Source organism: Zophobas morio, unplaced genomic scaffold (assembly GCF_036711695.1).
Source record: "Zophobas morio isolate AGI-343-1 ecotype UQ-CSIRO unplaced genomic scaffold, CSIRO_AGI_Zmor_V1 ptg000028l, whole genome shotgun sequence".
Lineage (NCBI taxonomy): Eukaryota > Metazoa > Arthropoda > Insecta > Coleoptera > Tenebrionidae > Zophobas > Zophobas morio.
Window position 1 is genome coordinate 2413606 of NW_026972133.1, and position 17050 is coordinate 2430655.

General features: G+C 36.6%; 3 protein-coding genes across 15 annotated transcripts in view; 2 read left to right on the forward strand and 1 right to left on the reverse strand.

The window, feature by feature from the left end:
* Window positions 1-6314: 6314 nt before the first annotated feature.
* LOC135137124 (DNA replication licensing factor Mcm7) lies at window positions 6315-9069 on the forward strand. Its single transcript, XM_064066698.1, has 6 exons — window positions 6315-6413; window positions 6460-6829; window positions 6880-7198; window positions 7246-7428; window positions 7695-8204; window positions 8265-9069. Exons 1-6 carry the CDS (start codon window positions 6383-6385, stop codon window positions 9012-9014), a joined length of 2163 nt encoding a protein of 720 aa, XP_063922768.1. The 5' UTR covers window positions 6315-6382; the 3' UTR covers window positions 9015-9069.
* On the reverse strand, window positions 8901-10079 carry LOC135137127 (zinc finger protein 142-like). Its single transcript, XM_064066700.1, has 2 exons — window positions 9973-10079; window positions 8901-9918 (listed from the first exon to the last, which is right to left on the reverse strand). Exon 2 carries the CDS (start codon window positions 9914-9916, stop codon window positions 9101-9103), a length of 816 nt encoding a protein of 271 aa, XP_063922770.1. The 5' UTR covers window positions 9917-9918; window positions 9973-10079; the 3' UTR covers window positions 8901-9100.
* Window positions 10080-14488: 4409 nt separating this feature from the next.
* Window positions 14489-17050, forward strand: part of LOC135137120 (E3 ubiquitin-protein ligase UBR5) — a 57933-nt gene continuing 55371 nt past the window's right edge. For 6 of the 13 annotated variants that reach the window (XM_064066687.1, XM_064066686.1, XM_064066690.1 and 3 more), the window contains exons 1-4: window positions 14490-15102; window positions 15364-15564; window positions 15668-15834; window positions 16476-16842. In XM_064066687.1, the coding sequence (XP_063922757.1) occupies window positions 15041-15102; window positions 15364-15564; window positions 15668-15834; window positions 16476-16842 (797 nt within the window). In that variant the 5' untranslated portion in view covers window positions 14490-15040. Of the gene's footprint in view, window positions 15103-15363; window positions 15565-15667; window positions 15835-16475; window positions 16843-17050 lie in introns of all 13 variants that reach the window. The other 7 variants (XM_064066681.1, XM_064066683.1, XM_064066685.1 and 4 more) reach the window with 4 other exon arrangements.

Below are 17050 nucleotides of genomic sequence, written 5' to 3' on the forward strand. Positions count from 1 at the left end.
TGACAACGAATGAAAAATTCATCACGATTGAGATCGAGAGGGATGGGTGGGGCTTCTATTTTGGTTTTCTTTTTTAATTAATACATACAATTAGTTTTCTTTGAGTAACACGATTACTAAAGAACTTATTTCACATGATAATTTTTCGTAGAAAAATAAGTATTTTACAATTAAGCTCCGCCTTTCGATTTACGACGAATAAAAAAATCATCAGAATTGAGATGGGGCGGGTGGGTGGGGCTTATATTTTGCCTTTTTTTTTTTTCTTAATATACATAGCCATTTTTTCCCAACAAGAAACTTAAAACATGGTTAAAATGGTATATTTTTGCAAGGAAATATGGATTTTAAAATTATGGGACGGAGGCTAATTTTAAAATCGATGTGTCCTTATACAAATTTTCCATTTTAAACATTTAAGTTTCATGTTGTGAAAAGAATTTTACACCTATTAAAACAACAAGGTAAAATACAAGCCCGCCCACCCGCCCTGTCTCGATTGTGATGATCTTTTTTATTTGCGTTAACCAAGAGGGCGAAGCTTAACTGTAAAATATCTATTTCTTTACAAGAAATGAAAAACATGTATGAGTATCGTGCTGTTTAAAGAATACTACGTATATTAAGAAAAAATGCAAAATATAGACCCCGCCCACCCACCCCATCCCAATTGTGATGATTTTTTTTTTCTTGGAAACTTAAAACACGTTTAAAATGGTAAATTTTGTAAGGAAATATGGATTTTGCAATTAGACTCCGCCCCTACGTCTAGCAACGAATGAAAACTTCACTACTTAGGTATGGGTGGGGCTTAATCTTTGGCTTTAATTTTTTCTAAATTTACATGGTATTCTTTGAACAACACGATACTCAGAGACATGTTTATAATTTCCCGTATAGAAATTAAGATTTTGCAGTTAAGCTCCGCCACCTTGGCTCAAGACGAATAAAAAAAAAATTATCACAATTGAGATAGGGCGGGTGGGCGGGGCTTACATTTTGCATTTTTTTCTTAATATGTGTAGACTTATTTCAATGACAAGAAACCTAAAACATGATTTGTTTTTGCAAGGAAATATGTATTTTGCAATTCTGGGGCGGAGCCTAATTGCAAAATCAATATTTCCTTATACAAATTTTCTATTTTAAACATGTTTTAAGTTTCATGTTGCGTAATGAAGTTTAAACATACTAAAACAAAAAGACAAAATATAGGCCCGCCCACCCACCCTGTCTCAATTGTGATGATTTTTTTATTCGTCGTAAACCAAGAGGGCGGAGGTTAACTGGAATAATTTATTTCTTTACAATAAATTAAAATCTTTGAGTATCGTGTTGTTCAACGAATAGTATGTACATCTATTAAGAAACAAAAGACAAAAGATTAACCCCACCCACCCACCCCATCTCAATTGGGATGATTTTTTTATTCCAAGAAACGTAAAACATGTTTAAAATGGAAAATTTGTATAGGGAAACATTGATTTTGCAATTACGCTCCGCCCCTCGATCTGACAACGAATGAAAAATTCATCACGATTGAGATCGAGAGGGATGGGTGGGGCTTCTATTTTGGTTTTCTTTTTTAATTAATACATACAATTAGTTTTCTTTGAGTAACACGATTACTAAAGAACTTATTTCACATGATAATTTTTCGTAGAAAAATAAGTATTTTACAATTAAGCTCCGCCTTTCGATTTACGACGAATAAAAAAATCATCAGAATTGAGATGGGGCGGGTGGGTGGGGCTTATATTTTGCCTTTTTTTTTTTTCTTAATATACATAGCCATTTTTTCCCAACAAGAAACTTAAAACATGGTTAAAATGGTATATTTTTGCAAGGAAATATGGATTTTAAAATTATGGGACGGAGGCTAATTTTAAAATCGATGTGTCCTTATACAAATTTTCCATTTTAAACATTTAAGTTTCATGTTGTGAAAAGAATTTTACACCTATTAAAACAACAAGGTAAAATACAAGCCCGCCCACCCGCCCTGTCTCGATTGTGATGATCTTTTTTATTTGCGTTAACCAAGAGGGCGAAGCTTAACTGTAAAATATCTATTTCTTTACAAGAAATGAAAAACATGTATGAGTATCGTGCTGTTTAAAGAATACTACGTATATTAAGAAAAAATGCAAAATATAGACCCCGCCCACCCACCCCATCCCAATTGTGATGATTTTTTTTTTCTTGGAAACTTAAAACACGTTTAAAATGGTAAATTTTGTAAGGAAATATGGATTTTGCAATTAGACTCCGCCCCTACGTCTAGCAACGAATGAAAACTTCACTACTTAGGTATGGGTGGGGCTTAATCTTTGGCTTTAATTTTTTCTAAATTTACATGGTATTCTTTGAACAACACGATACTCAGAGACATGTTTATAATTTCCCGTATAGAAATTAAGATTTTGCAGTTAAGCTCCGCCACCTTGGCTCAAGACGAATAAAAAAAAAATTATCACAATTGAGATAGGGCGGGTGGGCGGGGCTTACATTTTGCATTTTTTTCTTAATATGTGTAGACTTATTTCAATGACAAGAAACTTAAAACATGACTTGTTTTTGCAAGGAAATATGTATTTTGCAATTCTGGGACGTAGCGTAATTGCAAAATCAATATTTCCTTATACAAATTTTCCATTTTAAACATGTTTTAAGTTTCATGTTGTGAAAAGAAGTTTACACATACTAAAAGAAAAAGACAAAATATAAGCCCGCCCATCCACCCTGTCTCAATTGTGGTGATTCTTTTTATTCGTCGTGAACCAAGAGGGCGAAGCTTAACTGGAAAATATTTATTTCTTTACAATAAATTTAAATCTTTGAATATCGTGTTGTTCAACGAATAGTATGTACATATACTAAGAAACAAAAGGCAAAAGATAAACCCCACCCACCCACCCCATCTCAATTGGGATGATTTTTTTTATTCCAAGAAACTTAAAACATGTTTAAAATGGAAATTTTGTATAGGGAAACATTGATTTTGCAATTACGCTCCGCCCCTCGATCTGACAACGAATGAAAAATTCATCACGATTGAGATCGAGAGGGATGGGTGGGGCTTCTATTTTGGTTTTCTTTTTTAATTAATACATACAATTAGTTTTCTTTGAGTAACACGATTACTAAAGAACTTATTTCACATGATAATTTTTCGTAGAAAAATAAGTATTTTACAATTAAGCTCCGCCTCTCGATTTACGACGAATAAAAAAATCATCAGAATTGAGATGGGGCGGGTGGGTGGGGCTTATATTTTGCCTTTTTTTTTCTTAATATACATAGCCATTTTTTCCCAACAAGAAACTTAAAACATGGTTAAAATGGTACATTTTTGCAAGGAAATATGGATTTTAAAATTATGGGACGGAGGCTAATTTTAAAATCGATGTGTCCTTATACAAATTTTCCATTTTAAACATTTAAGTTTCATGTTGTGAAAAGAATTTTACACCTATTAAAACAACAAGGTAAAATACAAGCCCGCCCACCCGCCCTGTCTAGATTGTGATGATCTTTTTTATTTGCGTTAACCAAGAGGGCGAAGCTTAACTGTAAAATATCTATTTCTTTACAAGAAATTAAAAACATGTCTGAGTATCGTGCTGTTTAAAGAATACTACGTATATTAAGAAAAAATGCAAAATATAGACCCCGCCCACCCACCCCATCCCAATTGTGATGATTTTTTTTTCTTGGAAACTTAAAACACGTTTAAAATGGTAAATTTTGTAAGGAAATATGGATTTTGCAATTAGGCTCCGCCCCTACGTCTGGCAACGAATGAAAACTTCACTACTTAGGTATGGGTGGGGCTTAATCTTTGGCTTTAATTTTTTCTTAATTTACATGGTATTCTTTGAACAACACGATACTCAGAGACATGTTTATAATTTCCCGTATAGAAATTAAGATTTTGCAGTTAAGCTCCGCCACCTTGGCTCAAGACGAATAAAAAAAAATCATCACAATTGAGATAGGGCGGGTGGGCGGGGCTTGCATTTTGCCTTTTTTTCTTAATATGTGTAGACTTATTTCAATGACAAGAAACTTAAAACATGACTTGTTTTTGCAAGGAAATATGTATTTTGTAATTCTGGGGCGGAGCCTAATTGCAAAATCAATATTTCCTTATACAAATTTTCCATTTTAAACATGTTTTAAGTTACATGTTGTGAAAAGAAGTTTACACATATTTAAAAAACAAAAAGGCAAAATATAAGCCCGCCCACCCACCCTGTCTCAATTGTGATGATTTTTTTTTATTCGCCGTGAACCAAGAGGGCGAAGCTTAACTGGAAAATATCTATTTCTTTACAATGAATTAAAATCTTGAGTATCGTGTTGTTCAACGAATAGTATGTACATATATTAAGAAAAAAAGGCAAAATATAAACCCCGCCCACCCGCCCCATCTCAATTGGGATGATTTTTTTTATTCCTAGAGACTTAAAACACGTTTAAAATGGTAAGTTTTTGTTGGGAAATACGGATTTTGCAATTAGGCTCCGCCCCTAGATCTGGCAACGAATGAAAACTTCATCACTACATATTTAGATCAGGGCAGGTATGGGTGGGGCTTAAACTTTGGCTTTAATTTTTTTTTAATATATGTATATACATAGTATTCTTTGAATAACACGATACACAAAACATGTCTTACATGGTAATTTCTTGGAGAAATAATAAGGATTTTGCAATTAAATTCCGCTCCTTTGGCTCTCGACGATTAAAAAAAAATCATCACAATTGAGACAGGGTGGGTGGGCGGGGCTTATATTTTGCCTTTTTTCTTAATATACGTAGTCGTCTTTTCAGAACAAGAAACTTAAAACATGTTTAATTAAGCCCTGCCCCTCGATCTGACAACGAATGCAAAATTTATCACAACCAAGAATTGAGATCGGGGCGGGTATGGGTGGGGCCTATTTGGCTTTATTTTTTTCGTAATATACATGGTCTTCTTTAAACAAGACGATACTCAAAAACATGTTTTTAATTTCTCGTAGAGAAATAATGATTTTGCAGTTAAGCTCCGCCTTCTTGACTCACGACGAATAACAAAAAATCATCACAATTGAGATAGGGTGGGTGGGCGGGGCTACATTTTTGTAATAATCAACTTAAATCCGGCACTTTTTTTCTATAACCCCATTAAATACGGCAAAAGTTAAACATCAAAGTTACTATCAACGGCAATTTGGCAACGGAGTTTGCACAAAAAAATTTCCTTGTAAAATAATTATGATAAAAATCAAGGCGGATTCATAAACTACAAGTATAACAGTACATTAGTTTATAAAATTTAGGTAACTGAAACTGGGATACAATAAAAAAAGTCAAAAGGAGCGGCAAAAATTGCAACAAAAAGTTAATGAATAAGGGTTTAAAAAAGCGATAAAAAAAGATGGGGGAGGCAACAAAAAAAGGGGGTAAAAAAAGCAATAAGAAGAAACGACAAATAAAGGTGCAATAAACTGAGAACAAAAAGAATATGCAAAAAATTACAACAAAAAAATGACAAAAAAACAAAAAAGGCGATACGAAAGGTTAAAAATAAGCGACCAAAAAACGAAAAATGAGGCTCCAAAAGAGGACGAAAAAGCGAAAAAAGACAATAAAAAATGGGTAAGAAAAACAAGACAAAAAAAAGGTACAGAAAAGAGATGACAAAGGAATGCGGAAAAAGCGGCGATAAAAAGTAATAATAAGTAATGTACATAGTACTCTTTGAACAGAACGATTCTCAAAAATGTGTTTTTAATTTCGCGTAGAGAAATAAGGATTTTGCAGTTAAGCTCCGCCTTCTTGACTCACGACGAATAAGAAAAATCATCACAATTGAGATAGGGTGGGTGGGCGGGGCTAAATTTTGCCTTTGTTTGTTAATATGTGAAGACTTATTTCGACGACAAGAAACTTAAAGCATGTTTAAAATGGTAAATTTTGTAGCAAACAATTTAAATCCTGCAACACCAACAGCAAGTTTATAAATGCCACTTTATGCGATGAGGGGAGTAAGCAGGTCGGGCATACTACTCATGAAACCATCTCTTTCCGCCTAACTGTTGGCAACACTGTTAAGAGAACTTTTCTATAATAATTGACGTTACGGATTGTGTTAAATAATGACTGTATTTTAATTTCACTAATAACTACTTTATTTGTGTTAATTCAACTACTTTTACTTGATTTTATTGGAATATTTTAATTTATAGACATTTTTCGACATGTCATTTCCACTACCAACGTAACATAGGGTAACATAAAAACCCCCTAAACTTTTCGCGCCAAAACTTCATCAACAACACCTGTTTACCAACGGACACCTCTTTTTCAACGTTTTGTGTTATTATCAACAAAAATGGTTCGCCGAGACTACGATAAAGACAAAGGTAACCCCCATGACCCCCTTACCTTCGCATAACTCTCTTCTTCCAGAATCACTCAGGTCCTTCCTGATGGAGTTCTGCATCCAGGACGGCTCCGGCCACAAAAACTTCAAGTACTCAAACCAGCTAACCAAACTAGCGCACCGGGAGCAAACCGCGCTGGTCATCGAACTGGACGACGTGCACGACCACGACGACGAGCTAGCCCTAGCCATAATAAGCAACACCCGACGATATGGCAACATCATGTCCGACGTAGTCTTCGAGCTTTTACCCACCTTCGTGGACCACGAAGTGGTGGCCAAAGACGCCTTGGACGTCTACATCGAGCACCGGCTCATGATGGAGCAGCGGCTGAGACAGCCGAACGAGCAGCGCGACGCTAGGAATAAATTTCCGCCAGAGTTATTACGGAGATAGTAAGAACAACCCATTTTGTAAAACCACAATCTACAATTTCAATTTGTAGCGAAATTTACTTTAAAGACATGTCTGCAAATAAAACCGTGCCGATTAGGGAGGTGAAAGCCGAACATGTGGGTCGGTTGGTGACTGTGAGGGGCATTGTCACCCGGAGCACTGAAGTTAAACCAATGATGTCTGTGGCTACTTACACTTGTGACCAATGTGGTGCAGAGACCTATCAGCCTGTGGCGGGTTTGAGCTTCATGCCGGTGTTGATGTGCCCCAGTGAGGACTGCAGAGTCAATAAGTCCGGGGGGCGCTTGTATCTGCAAACCAGAGGTTCCAAGTTTATTAAATTCCAGGAGATTAAAATACAGGAGCATGTAAGAATAGAATTTGTTAGAGGAGAGATTGTATGGACTTTTTTTAGAGCGACCAAGTACCTGTGGGGCATATTCCGCGCACGTTGACTGTGTTTTGTCGGGGCGAAGTGACCAGACAAGCGTTACCGGGGGACCACGTCGCGGTGACCGGGGTGTTCCTGCCGCTTGTAAGGAGCGGCTTCAAACAGATAATGGGGGGGCTGCTTTCAGAAACTTACGTAGAAGCTCACGTAAGTTGAATCAAATTTTGGTTCCAAACGTCAAAGTTCCCTGCATTATCGACTGATTGAAATAACCAAAAACCGACCATTTAATTATCAAATAAGCTTGTCTTTGGTATTAATAAACACAAATTTCGAAATTGGAACGACCCTATTGTTATGAACGCGTTTTTCTTTATAATTTTCGTTTTATTTTTTTGATCGCTTTCTACTTTACCGACTGTCACCCGCCATTTTTTTTTCAATGTGTGTTTCAAATTTAAATTTTTTCGCAGAGAATCGTCTCTTTGAACAAAACCGCCGAAGATGAAGACTCGTCTAAGCCCCTCACCCCCGAGGAGCTCGAAACTTTAACCGAAGATGATTTTTACACGAAACTGGCGGTGTCGCTGGCCCCTGAAATCTATGGCCATCTAGATGTGAAAAAAGCGCTCCTTCTTTTGTTAGTGGGGGGCGTCGATCGCCGTCCCGATGGTATGAAAATCCGCGGCAACATCAACATTTGTTTGATGGGTGACCCCGGAGTTGCCAAATCCCAGTTATTGGGGTACATAGACAGATTGGCCCCGCGTAGTCAGTACACGACCGGAAGGGGCTCCTCGGGCGTCGGTTTAACAGCTGCGGTGATGAAGGACCCCATGACTGGCGAAATGATGTTGGAAGGGGGCGCGCTGGTTTTGGCTGATCAAGGGGTTTGTTGTATTGACGAGTTTGATAAAATGGCTGATTCTGATCGGACGGCTATACACGAAGTGATGGAGCAGCAAACCATCAGTATTGCTAAGGTGACTATTTTTTTTTATTTTATTATTTTAGATTAAAAAAAATAAATTAAAAAATTTTAGGCTGGAATTATGACGTGTTTAAACGCTAGAGTGTCGATTTTGGCGGCTGCCAATCCTGCGTTCGGTCGCTACAACCCCAAACGCACCATTGAACAAAACATTCAACTCCCGGCTGCTTTGTTGTCGCGTTTTGATCTCTTGTGGTTGATCCAAGACAAAGCTAATCGTGACAACGATTTAAGGCTTGCTAAACACATCACCTACGTCCACCAGCACTGCAAGCAGCCCCCTATGGAAACCCAAGCCCTTGATATGTCCGTAATGCGCAAATATATAGCTTTATGTAAACTGAAAGAACCGGCAATCCCGGAAGAATTGACTGACTATATCGTGAACGCCTATGTAGAGTTGCGTAAGGAAGCTAGGAATTCCAAAGACATGACTTTCACCTCAGCTAGGAATTTATTGGGGATTTTGCGGTTGTCGACGGCTTTAGCAAGGCTCAGGTTGTCCAATGTAGTGGAAAAAGATGACGTGAATGAAGCGATTAGGTTGATGGAAATGAGTAAAGATTCTCTGAAGCAGACGTTCGAAGGAAGGGGGTACAGGCCACCAAATGTGAACGACCAGATCTTCGGAATTGTTCGAGAGTTAGCGGGGGATGCGAAGACCGTCAAGATCGCCGATGTCGTGGAAAAATGTGCCACCAAGGGGTACAATCCGGATCAAGTGGATTCGTGCATTGAAGAGTATGAGGAATTGAATGTTTGGCAAGTAAATCAGACCAGAACAAAGATAACTTTCATTTAGGTTTAAGTTTTTTGTATGATTATGTTTGTACTAATTTAATAAAGGATTGATTCACTTTGGGTGATTAGACTCCCACTCTTGCCAACCTACATCACACAAATTTTCTGAAACCACTTCCGCCCATGCTGCGTACTTTTGTGCTTGCGCAACCACTTCCTACTTTTGGTTTTTAAGTCACACTGATCACACGCAAACAATTGGACGTTTTTGGGGTGCTTCCTGACAACGTGACGCTCCAACATGTCTTCAAACTGAGTTTTAAATGAACAGTGCTTACAGAATAAGTTGGGCGACTCATGAATTTTGGTGTGTTTGCTCATCGCCGACTTTAATTTCGTTTTAAAGGGGCACTTTGAGCACACAATCCACTCGAGGTTCCTTGTACTGTGTCTTCTACGTTCGTGGAGGGCCAGCCTGTTCGACGAGATTGTTTTGAAGGGGCAAAGCGGACACACGAGCCACATTGCGTGCTCCAGCGCCCTGTGTTGGTCCAAACTTAGCTCATGATAAGTTTTAAAGTCGCACGAATCGCACTTGAGGCAGTCAGATGAGTGTATACGAAGGTGGATCTCCAGGAAGGGTTTATTGGGGGTTTTGAAAGGGCAGTGGGGGCATGTGTACCAACTGAGTTTTTCGGGGGTTTCATAGGGGGACAAGTCGTGTTGTAGCGACTGGTGATGCCGCGAACACAAGTATTGGGAGTGTGTAGTGAAAGGGCAGCTCTGACACCTGTATTCTACATCTTTAGGGTGTACATCTACAGGATCTTTGTTGTGTTTTTTTAAGTACGCTAGACAGTTAGTTTGGAAGAGTGGACACAAAGGGCAACGGTATTGGTCGATTTCGCTTCGTGCACACTCAAACAGGGCCGTTTTGGGGTCAGGTTGGTTGAAAAAATCCATGGCTGGAAAGTGGGGTTAAGTAACGTAAGAGTGTGTTCGTTTTACAATAAGCTTACGACTGGTAGTTTTTATATTACAGGTTCAAATATAAACAAAGATGATGCGAAAATAGCGGTGTTTACAACTATATTTTAATAAAAAGTGGTTATAGGTTATGTTTCGAACTGTCACTTGTGTATTTTGGGTTGCATATACAACCAAAACTATTTTCAAAATTTTTTGAAAATGTTTCAGTTTAAATGGTGAGTGTCCTGCGGGGGGCACGGCCTACAAACTAGGCTACTGGTGAGTGACTGATTTCTTCGACCCGGATTAGTCCCGATCACAGTAAACTCAATTCAATGTGACCTCAAAATCAAACAACATAACCATAATTTGGAAGATTAGTTGTATTTTAACCGAATTTTAGTACTGTTTACTAATAGGGCCTGAGCAAGATGACGAAAATCGCTAAGGAAGGTTAGCTGCTTTCCAAGACACCTTCAACCTTCAACCAAAGAACAGAGAGAAGCGTCATAGTTTAAATTAAATGACGATTGAGGACTCCTCGACTTATGTTGGCAACAGTGTTTGTTTCTAACTAGGAATAAAATTAAGTACAATAGAAAAAAATGTCATAATATTTTTAACGACGCGTTTTACTTTCGACAAATTGACACTAGATTTACCAGAATATTACAAGCTGGTTACTGTTTCCTTCACTTAAATTCAGGTCACACGAATTACATACAGTTCGTCGTCTGAGAACTCGTTTGATCTACAGACCACAGCGCACTCAGGCCAATGTCGACTCTAAGCGTCCGGAAACGATTTGATTTATCCGTGATCTGATACACATCCTAACCGGTTTCGACCATAATTTCTTGCTGTTTCAACTTTCGAATTCTCAGTTTTTCGAAATTTAAGTTTGGGGATTTTTCAGTTTCAATTTTTGGATTTTACAATTTCTCAATTTTTCAATTTCTCGGTTTTTACTTTTTCTCTTCAATTTTACGATTTTTAAATATTTCGATTTTTCAATTTTTGACTTTTATAAACTCCTTATTTGTCGATTTTTCAATTAATTGATTTTTCAGGTTTTTTGGTTTTTCAATTTTTCTATTTTTTCAGGTTTTGATTTTTCAACTTCACTTTTTTGATTCTTCGATTTCTCAATTTTTCAATTTTTTAATTTCTCAGTCTTTGGACATTTCAGTTTTGGGATTTTTCAGTTTACTTGTTATTTAATTTTTCGATTTTTTTAAGGTTTCGATATTTCGACTTCACTTTTTAGATTTTTCGATTCTTTGGATTCTCAGTTTTTGGATATTTCAGTTTTGGGATTTTTCAGTTTTTCGATTCGTCAGTTTTTCTTTCATTTTTCAGTTTTTCGATATTTCAGTTTTGGGATCTTTCATATTTCTGTTATTCGACTTTTCCATTTTTGACTTCTGGATTTTTCGATGTGTCGACTTTTTACTTTTTCGATTTTTAAATTTTAGATTTCTCAATTTTTTTGGTATTTTAATTTTTCAATATTTAAAATTTTTGATTTTTCGATTTCTCGATTTTTCATTTCAGCTCTGCCATATTTCAATTTTTCAAATGTTTCGATTTTTCGACTTCCCGGTTTTAGATTTTCTGTTTTTCAATTGTTTTTTCAATTCTTCGATTTTTAAATTTTAGACTTTTCGATTTCTTAATATTTTGATTTTTCGACTTCCCGGTTTTAGATTTTCTGTTTTTCAACTGTCATTTTATCAAATTTTCGATTTTTTAATTTTTCAAATTTGATTTTTAAAAACTCTCAATTTTTCGATTTTTCAATTAATCGATGTTTTGATTTTCCCATTTCTTGACCTTCGAGTGTTTCGATTTTCCTGTTCTTCATTTCTTTAATTTTTTGATTTTTCAGGTTTTTGATTTTTCAATTTTTCGATTTTTAAAGGTTTCTATTTTTCGACTTCACTTTTTTGATTTTTTGATTTTTCAGTTTTAGGATTTTTCAATATTTCAGTTCTTCGGCTTTTCTATTTTTGACTTCTGGATTTTTTGATGTGTCTACCTTATTACTTTTTCGATTTTTCAATTTTTGGATTTTTAAATTTTAGATTTTTCAATCTTTTGATATTTTAATTTTTCAATATTTCTTAATCTTTCGATTTTTCGACTTCCTGGTTTTAGATGTTCTGTTTTTCAATTTTTCGATTTGTTAATTTTTCATTCCCGATTTATCGAGATTTGATTGTTCAGGTTTTCGATTTGTTAGTTTTTCAATTTTTCATTTTGGCCTATTTCGGGTTCTCAGTTTTTTCAGTTTTCCAATTTTTCGTTTTTTTGATTTTTCCGCTTTTCCAATGTTTCAACTTTTAACTTTTTGTTTGTCGATTTCTCTATTTTTCAATTTTTCGACTTCATCACTTTTCGATTTCTCGTTCTTTTGATCTTTCAATCTCTCAATTTTTAAATTTTTCAAATTTTTAAGTTTTTTGATTTCTCGATTTATCGTGATTTGGATTTTTCAATTTTTCAATTTTTCGATTTTAGCCTATTTCGGTTTCTCATTTCTTCGACTTTTCGACTCCACGATTTCTTGATCTTTTGATTTTTCGATTTTTCGGTTTTTCGATTTTCCAGTCTTTCGGTGTTTCGAGTTTTCAATTATCCGACTTTTTAAATTTGGGGGTTTCGATTTCTCGATTTTTCGTTATTCGGTTTTTAGATTTTAGATTTTTGAATTTTATATTTTTTCCATTTTCAGTTCTTCGATATTTCGATTTTTCAATGTTTCGGTTTTACGATTTTTTGAGGTTTCGATTTTTCTATTATTAGATTCCTCGATTTTTCGAATTTTCGATTATCATAAAAACGAAAAATTGAAATAAATGAAAAACTGAAAATTAAAATTCTGATGGAAAAGACTAAAAAACCGAAATATTGAAAATTCAAGAAATAAAGAAACGGAAAAATCGAAATACAGAAATTGTAAAACTAAATCACTGAAAAATTGAATTGTTAAATTATTGCAACATTTAAATAAAAATTGAAATTTGGAAAAAATAGAGAAATTAAAAAAATTAAAAATAGGAAAATTGAAAATTGAAAAATCGGAAAACAGCGAATTTGAAAATTGAAAAATTGGAAAACAGCGAATTTGAAAATTGAAAAAGCGGAACGTAGAGAAATTGAAAATTGAAAAATCAAATCAGTGAAAAATCGGAATGAAAAATCCAACAATTGAAAAAATAAAATTTGAAAGATGAACAATTGAAAAATATAAAAAATTGAACAATTAAAAATTTAAAAATTGAAAATATTCAAAACTCGAAGAATTGAAAATATTCAAAACTCGAAGAATTGACAAATTTAAACAATAGAGAAACTTACGAAAAGAAAATCAGAGCAACTGAAATTGAAGAATCGCAAAATCCAAAAATTGAATAATGAAAATATTGAAAAATCGAAAATTTGAAGAATTGAAACACTAAATTAAAAATAAAATTTTAAAAATATAGTGAAAATAAAAATCGGAAGATAGAAAAATTGAAAAAAAAACTTGAAAAGTCAAGAAATTTAAAAAACATGAGAAACTGAACAATTGTAAATCTAAAAATTGAAACTACTGAAAAATCGAAATTACAAAACTGAATCACTGAAAAGTTGAATCGTTAAATATTGCAACATTTAAATAAAAATTGAAAATTTGGAAAAATAGAGAAACTAAAAAATCGAAAAACAGGAATTGAGAATTGAAAAATCGAAACACTGAAAAATCGGAATGAAAATCGAAAAGTTGAAAAAATCAAATTTTCGATTTTTCAATATTTAAAAATCGAAAATTTGAAGGATTGAAACACTGAAAAATTTAATCATTTAAATTAAAAATAAAATTTTGAAAAAATAGAGAAAATAAAAATCGGAAGACAGAAAAATTGAAAATTAAAAAATTGAAAAGAAAAATCCAAAATTGGAAAAAAAAACTTGAAAAGTCAAAAAATTTAAAAAACATGAAAAACTGAACAATTGTAAATCTAAAAATTGAAACTACTGAAAAATCGAAATGAAAAATCGAAACGAAAAATCAAAACAATGAAGAATTGATAAAACAAAGTGTTTTGGCTTTGAGGCATAGCACATAACTTCAAAAATAAAAAAATTAAGAGAAAAAAAAAAAAAAATTCAAGAAATTGCACAATCGAAAAACTGTACAATCGAAACTTAAAAAAATCGAAATATTTAAAAATTGAAAAACTGGTTAATTGAGAAATTGTAATTTTAAGTCGACAATGGCCTGAGGGCGCTCTGGTCTGTGGATCAAACAAGTTCTCAGGCGACGAGTTGTAGTGAATCAAGTTTTTTTATTGGCATCGACTATTTAAATTTGGCGCTTGCCTTTGGCGGTTGAGGACTCCAATGTCAATAAGAGTGGTTTTGCAAAATCAGCCTGTCTGTCGCATCTATATTAATCTATGCTTCAACCATGTCACCTAACTGAGCAGTGATTATAATGCAATGAAATAAGTTCTAGAATGCAGAGAATTTTCCATAGATTACGAATCTGAGGTCACTTAGCTTAGATTAATTCAATCACAGGCCCCGCCATGTGTACCCAAGCAAATTTGATAGTGATAAATATACACAAATTATTTTTACCAAGCTCGAAATATTCCCCATGTGCTCCTTATGTTGCCTTTGGCTCTACTTTAAACTGTGCTTTAAACAAATAATGCGTACTTATTAATAATTGTGAGTAAATTTGTCCTTGCCAGGATAATCAGCTGTGTGAAAAGTGGGGTTAGATATTTGGCGTGTTCGATCTAAAGACCTTGAAATAATTTGTATGCGGGAGGAGGAAAAACACCCCCACTAGTCAAACTCGCCAAATGCGTGATTGTTTTCGGAAAATTGGGTGAAACTTGTTTGAAACGTTTCCATTTCAAATTTACCACCCTGGCAGCAACTTCACTCTAGTACTTTTACCTGTCAAGCCCACCCTGCGTCGACCTTTGCCCAACTTCGCACCATTCAAGCCAAAACCCGAAAACATGGCGAATGTTTCTCGGTGTTGTGGCAAAATGTGGTGATTATCTGGTAGCTTTTGGACTAATTTTACAATAATAAAGTTGTGATAAGTGTTTTTAAGCCATGTCGTGTTTGCAATACGTCGTACACCCTTTACCCGGGAACGAGGAGCAGTTCAATGATAGGTAAGACAACTGTACTTAATTCCTTTCATTCTCGCCTCTTCCTCCATTTTCCATGAACAAGTGTTGCATTTGTTAAAAATGGAGAACGAAATGGACGCCGCTCCCGCCGCCTCATTTCCGCTTCCCAACCCTTTTCTCCTCGTTTTCCTCTCGCCACAGCGTCGCCGTTCTGGAAAATTCCCCGAATCGTAGCCCCAACGTTGGCGCTCGATATTGCATAAGCGTTCGATCCCATTACACAACGTCGCGCTCCCGTTCCAGATTAAAAGAAGTAGCCGATAGGATAAACCGACTGGGGCACAGCTCCCACCCGGGCCTCTCCGGCCTCCGCAGCGGCATCAAGAAGATCTGTCTGGGGCCCACGTACATCGCGCTGCTCCTGGACGACGGCAAGGTCTGCCGCGTCTCCTACAACGTGCTCTCGGACCGCCTCGACCTGAGCAAGAATGACTCAACGAAAAAGTGAGTACTTCTCGATGCATCAGCACGGTGCAGTGCGATGTGCCCCCTATTTACACACTGTGCAGTCCCGTATTATTCACGATGTTTCATTTATACAACCAAGATCTTGGTTGTTGCGCAGTTCCGGAGGAGGCGCCACCGGAGGCTCGGGCAGCGGCGGCGCCGGCGGCAGCGGCAGCAGCAAGCCGACGGGGAGCGGCAGACAGATGCCGCGGACGAGGGCGAGGATCATGAGGTCGAACACGGCGATCAGGGGCGGCAGCAACAGCGGTGAGTTGGGCGGCGGTCGGGGGCGGGGTTTAGCGAGGGGTGGGATGTGTGGCAGGTGGTGGCGTGTCACTTCAAAGTCGGGGAGGGTCCAAACGCTGCCCTCATATCATTAACATCGGAAAAATAGACCGCTGGAAAAACACCACCTAATAAAAAAATTACATCGCGTGCAACCAATTTTATTTTTTCAAATTTCACAATTACTTGAATTTTATTAATACAGGGTGTTTCACCGAGATGTACTCTTGTATTTTTTCTTAATTATTAATTTTCATGTTTTATAACTTTGTGAGTTAAAACTTGGTTTTGAATGGTTCCTCACGAATTATAGTCTGTTTACTGAACGAATGGAGTGTACAAAATGGCTCCAAGCTCACTCGATAATATTGATGAAACTTCGACGGGACGTTTAAAAATATTTTTGCATATTTAAATTCAATTATTGTTTTTGTGTTTGAAATAACATACAGTATGATTCATCACTCAAAGTCTACTTAATTGAAGTATGTATTAATAACCAATAAAAATAAAAATACATATTCTGCGACTTCTACAACTGCAATCGATGCGATTGGTTTAAAAATGGCGCAGTCGCAGTATTTGGGTCGGAGTTGGTTAGTGACTCCCAGGGTCGGTTCCAGGCGGCCGCGGCGCCCCCGTCATCATAGGCACCAGCAGTTCGAGCAGCGGCCGGCCCATGGTCACCGTGCCCGCGCCCTACGTGCCCGAGGAGTTGGTCTCGCAGGCCCAGGTTGTTCTGCAGGGGAAGAGCCGCAACCTGATCATCCGCGAGCTGCAGCGCACCAACCTGGACGTCAACCTGGCCGTGAACAATCTGCTGTCGCGCGACGACGAAGAGGGCGAGGAGGGCGACGACGCCGCCGATTCGTACGTCCCCGAGGACCTCATCTCCCTGCTCGACGGCGGCTTCCACACCGACCATTCGGTGATCATCGACGCCGACGCGATGTTCTCCGAGGACATGTTCGGCTACTCGGGCATAAGAAAGTAAGGGTTCGGGTTGGGTCGTTCCATGTCAAGTTTTTTTCAAAAAAATCAAAATCGGGGTTTGGCGTGGAACGGCGCTTTTGGCTTTTGTTTTGTTTTTTAGTTTGGCGCTTTTTAACATTCTTTTTGCTAGTCGTGATTTGTTGCGTGTTTCTTTTTTTTTATATTTTGACTAACGATTGGGAATGTTTGACTTTGCTCAAACAAG

Excerpts from the sequence above, each read along its gene's own strand:
- LOC135137124 (XM_064066698.1), top strand. The coding sequence starts at position 6,383 with ATGGTTCGCCGAGACTACGATAAAGACAAAG. Across the intron at positions 6,414-6,459 it reads AGACTACGATAAAGACAAAG|AATCACTCAGGTCCTTCCTG; the intron begins GTAACCCCCATG and ends CTCTTCTTCCAG. Across the intron at positions 8,205-8,264 it reads AAACCATCAGTATTGCTAAG|GCTGGAATTATGACGTGTTT; the intron begins GTGACTATTTTT and ends AAAAAATTTTAG.
- LOC135137127 (XM_064066700.1), bottom strand. The coding sequence starts at position 9,916 with ATGGATTTTTTCAACCAACCTGACCCCAAAACGGCCCTGTTTGAGTGT.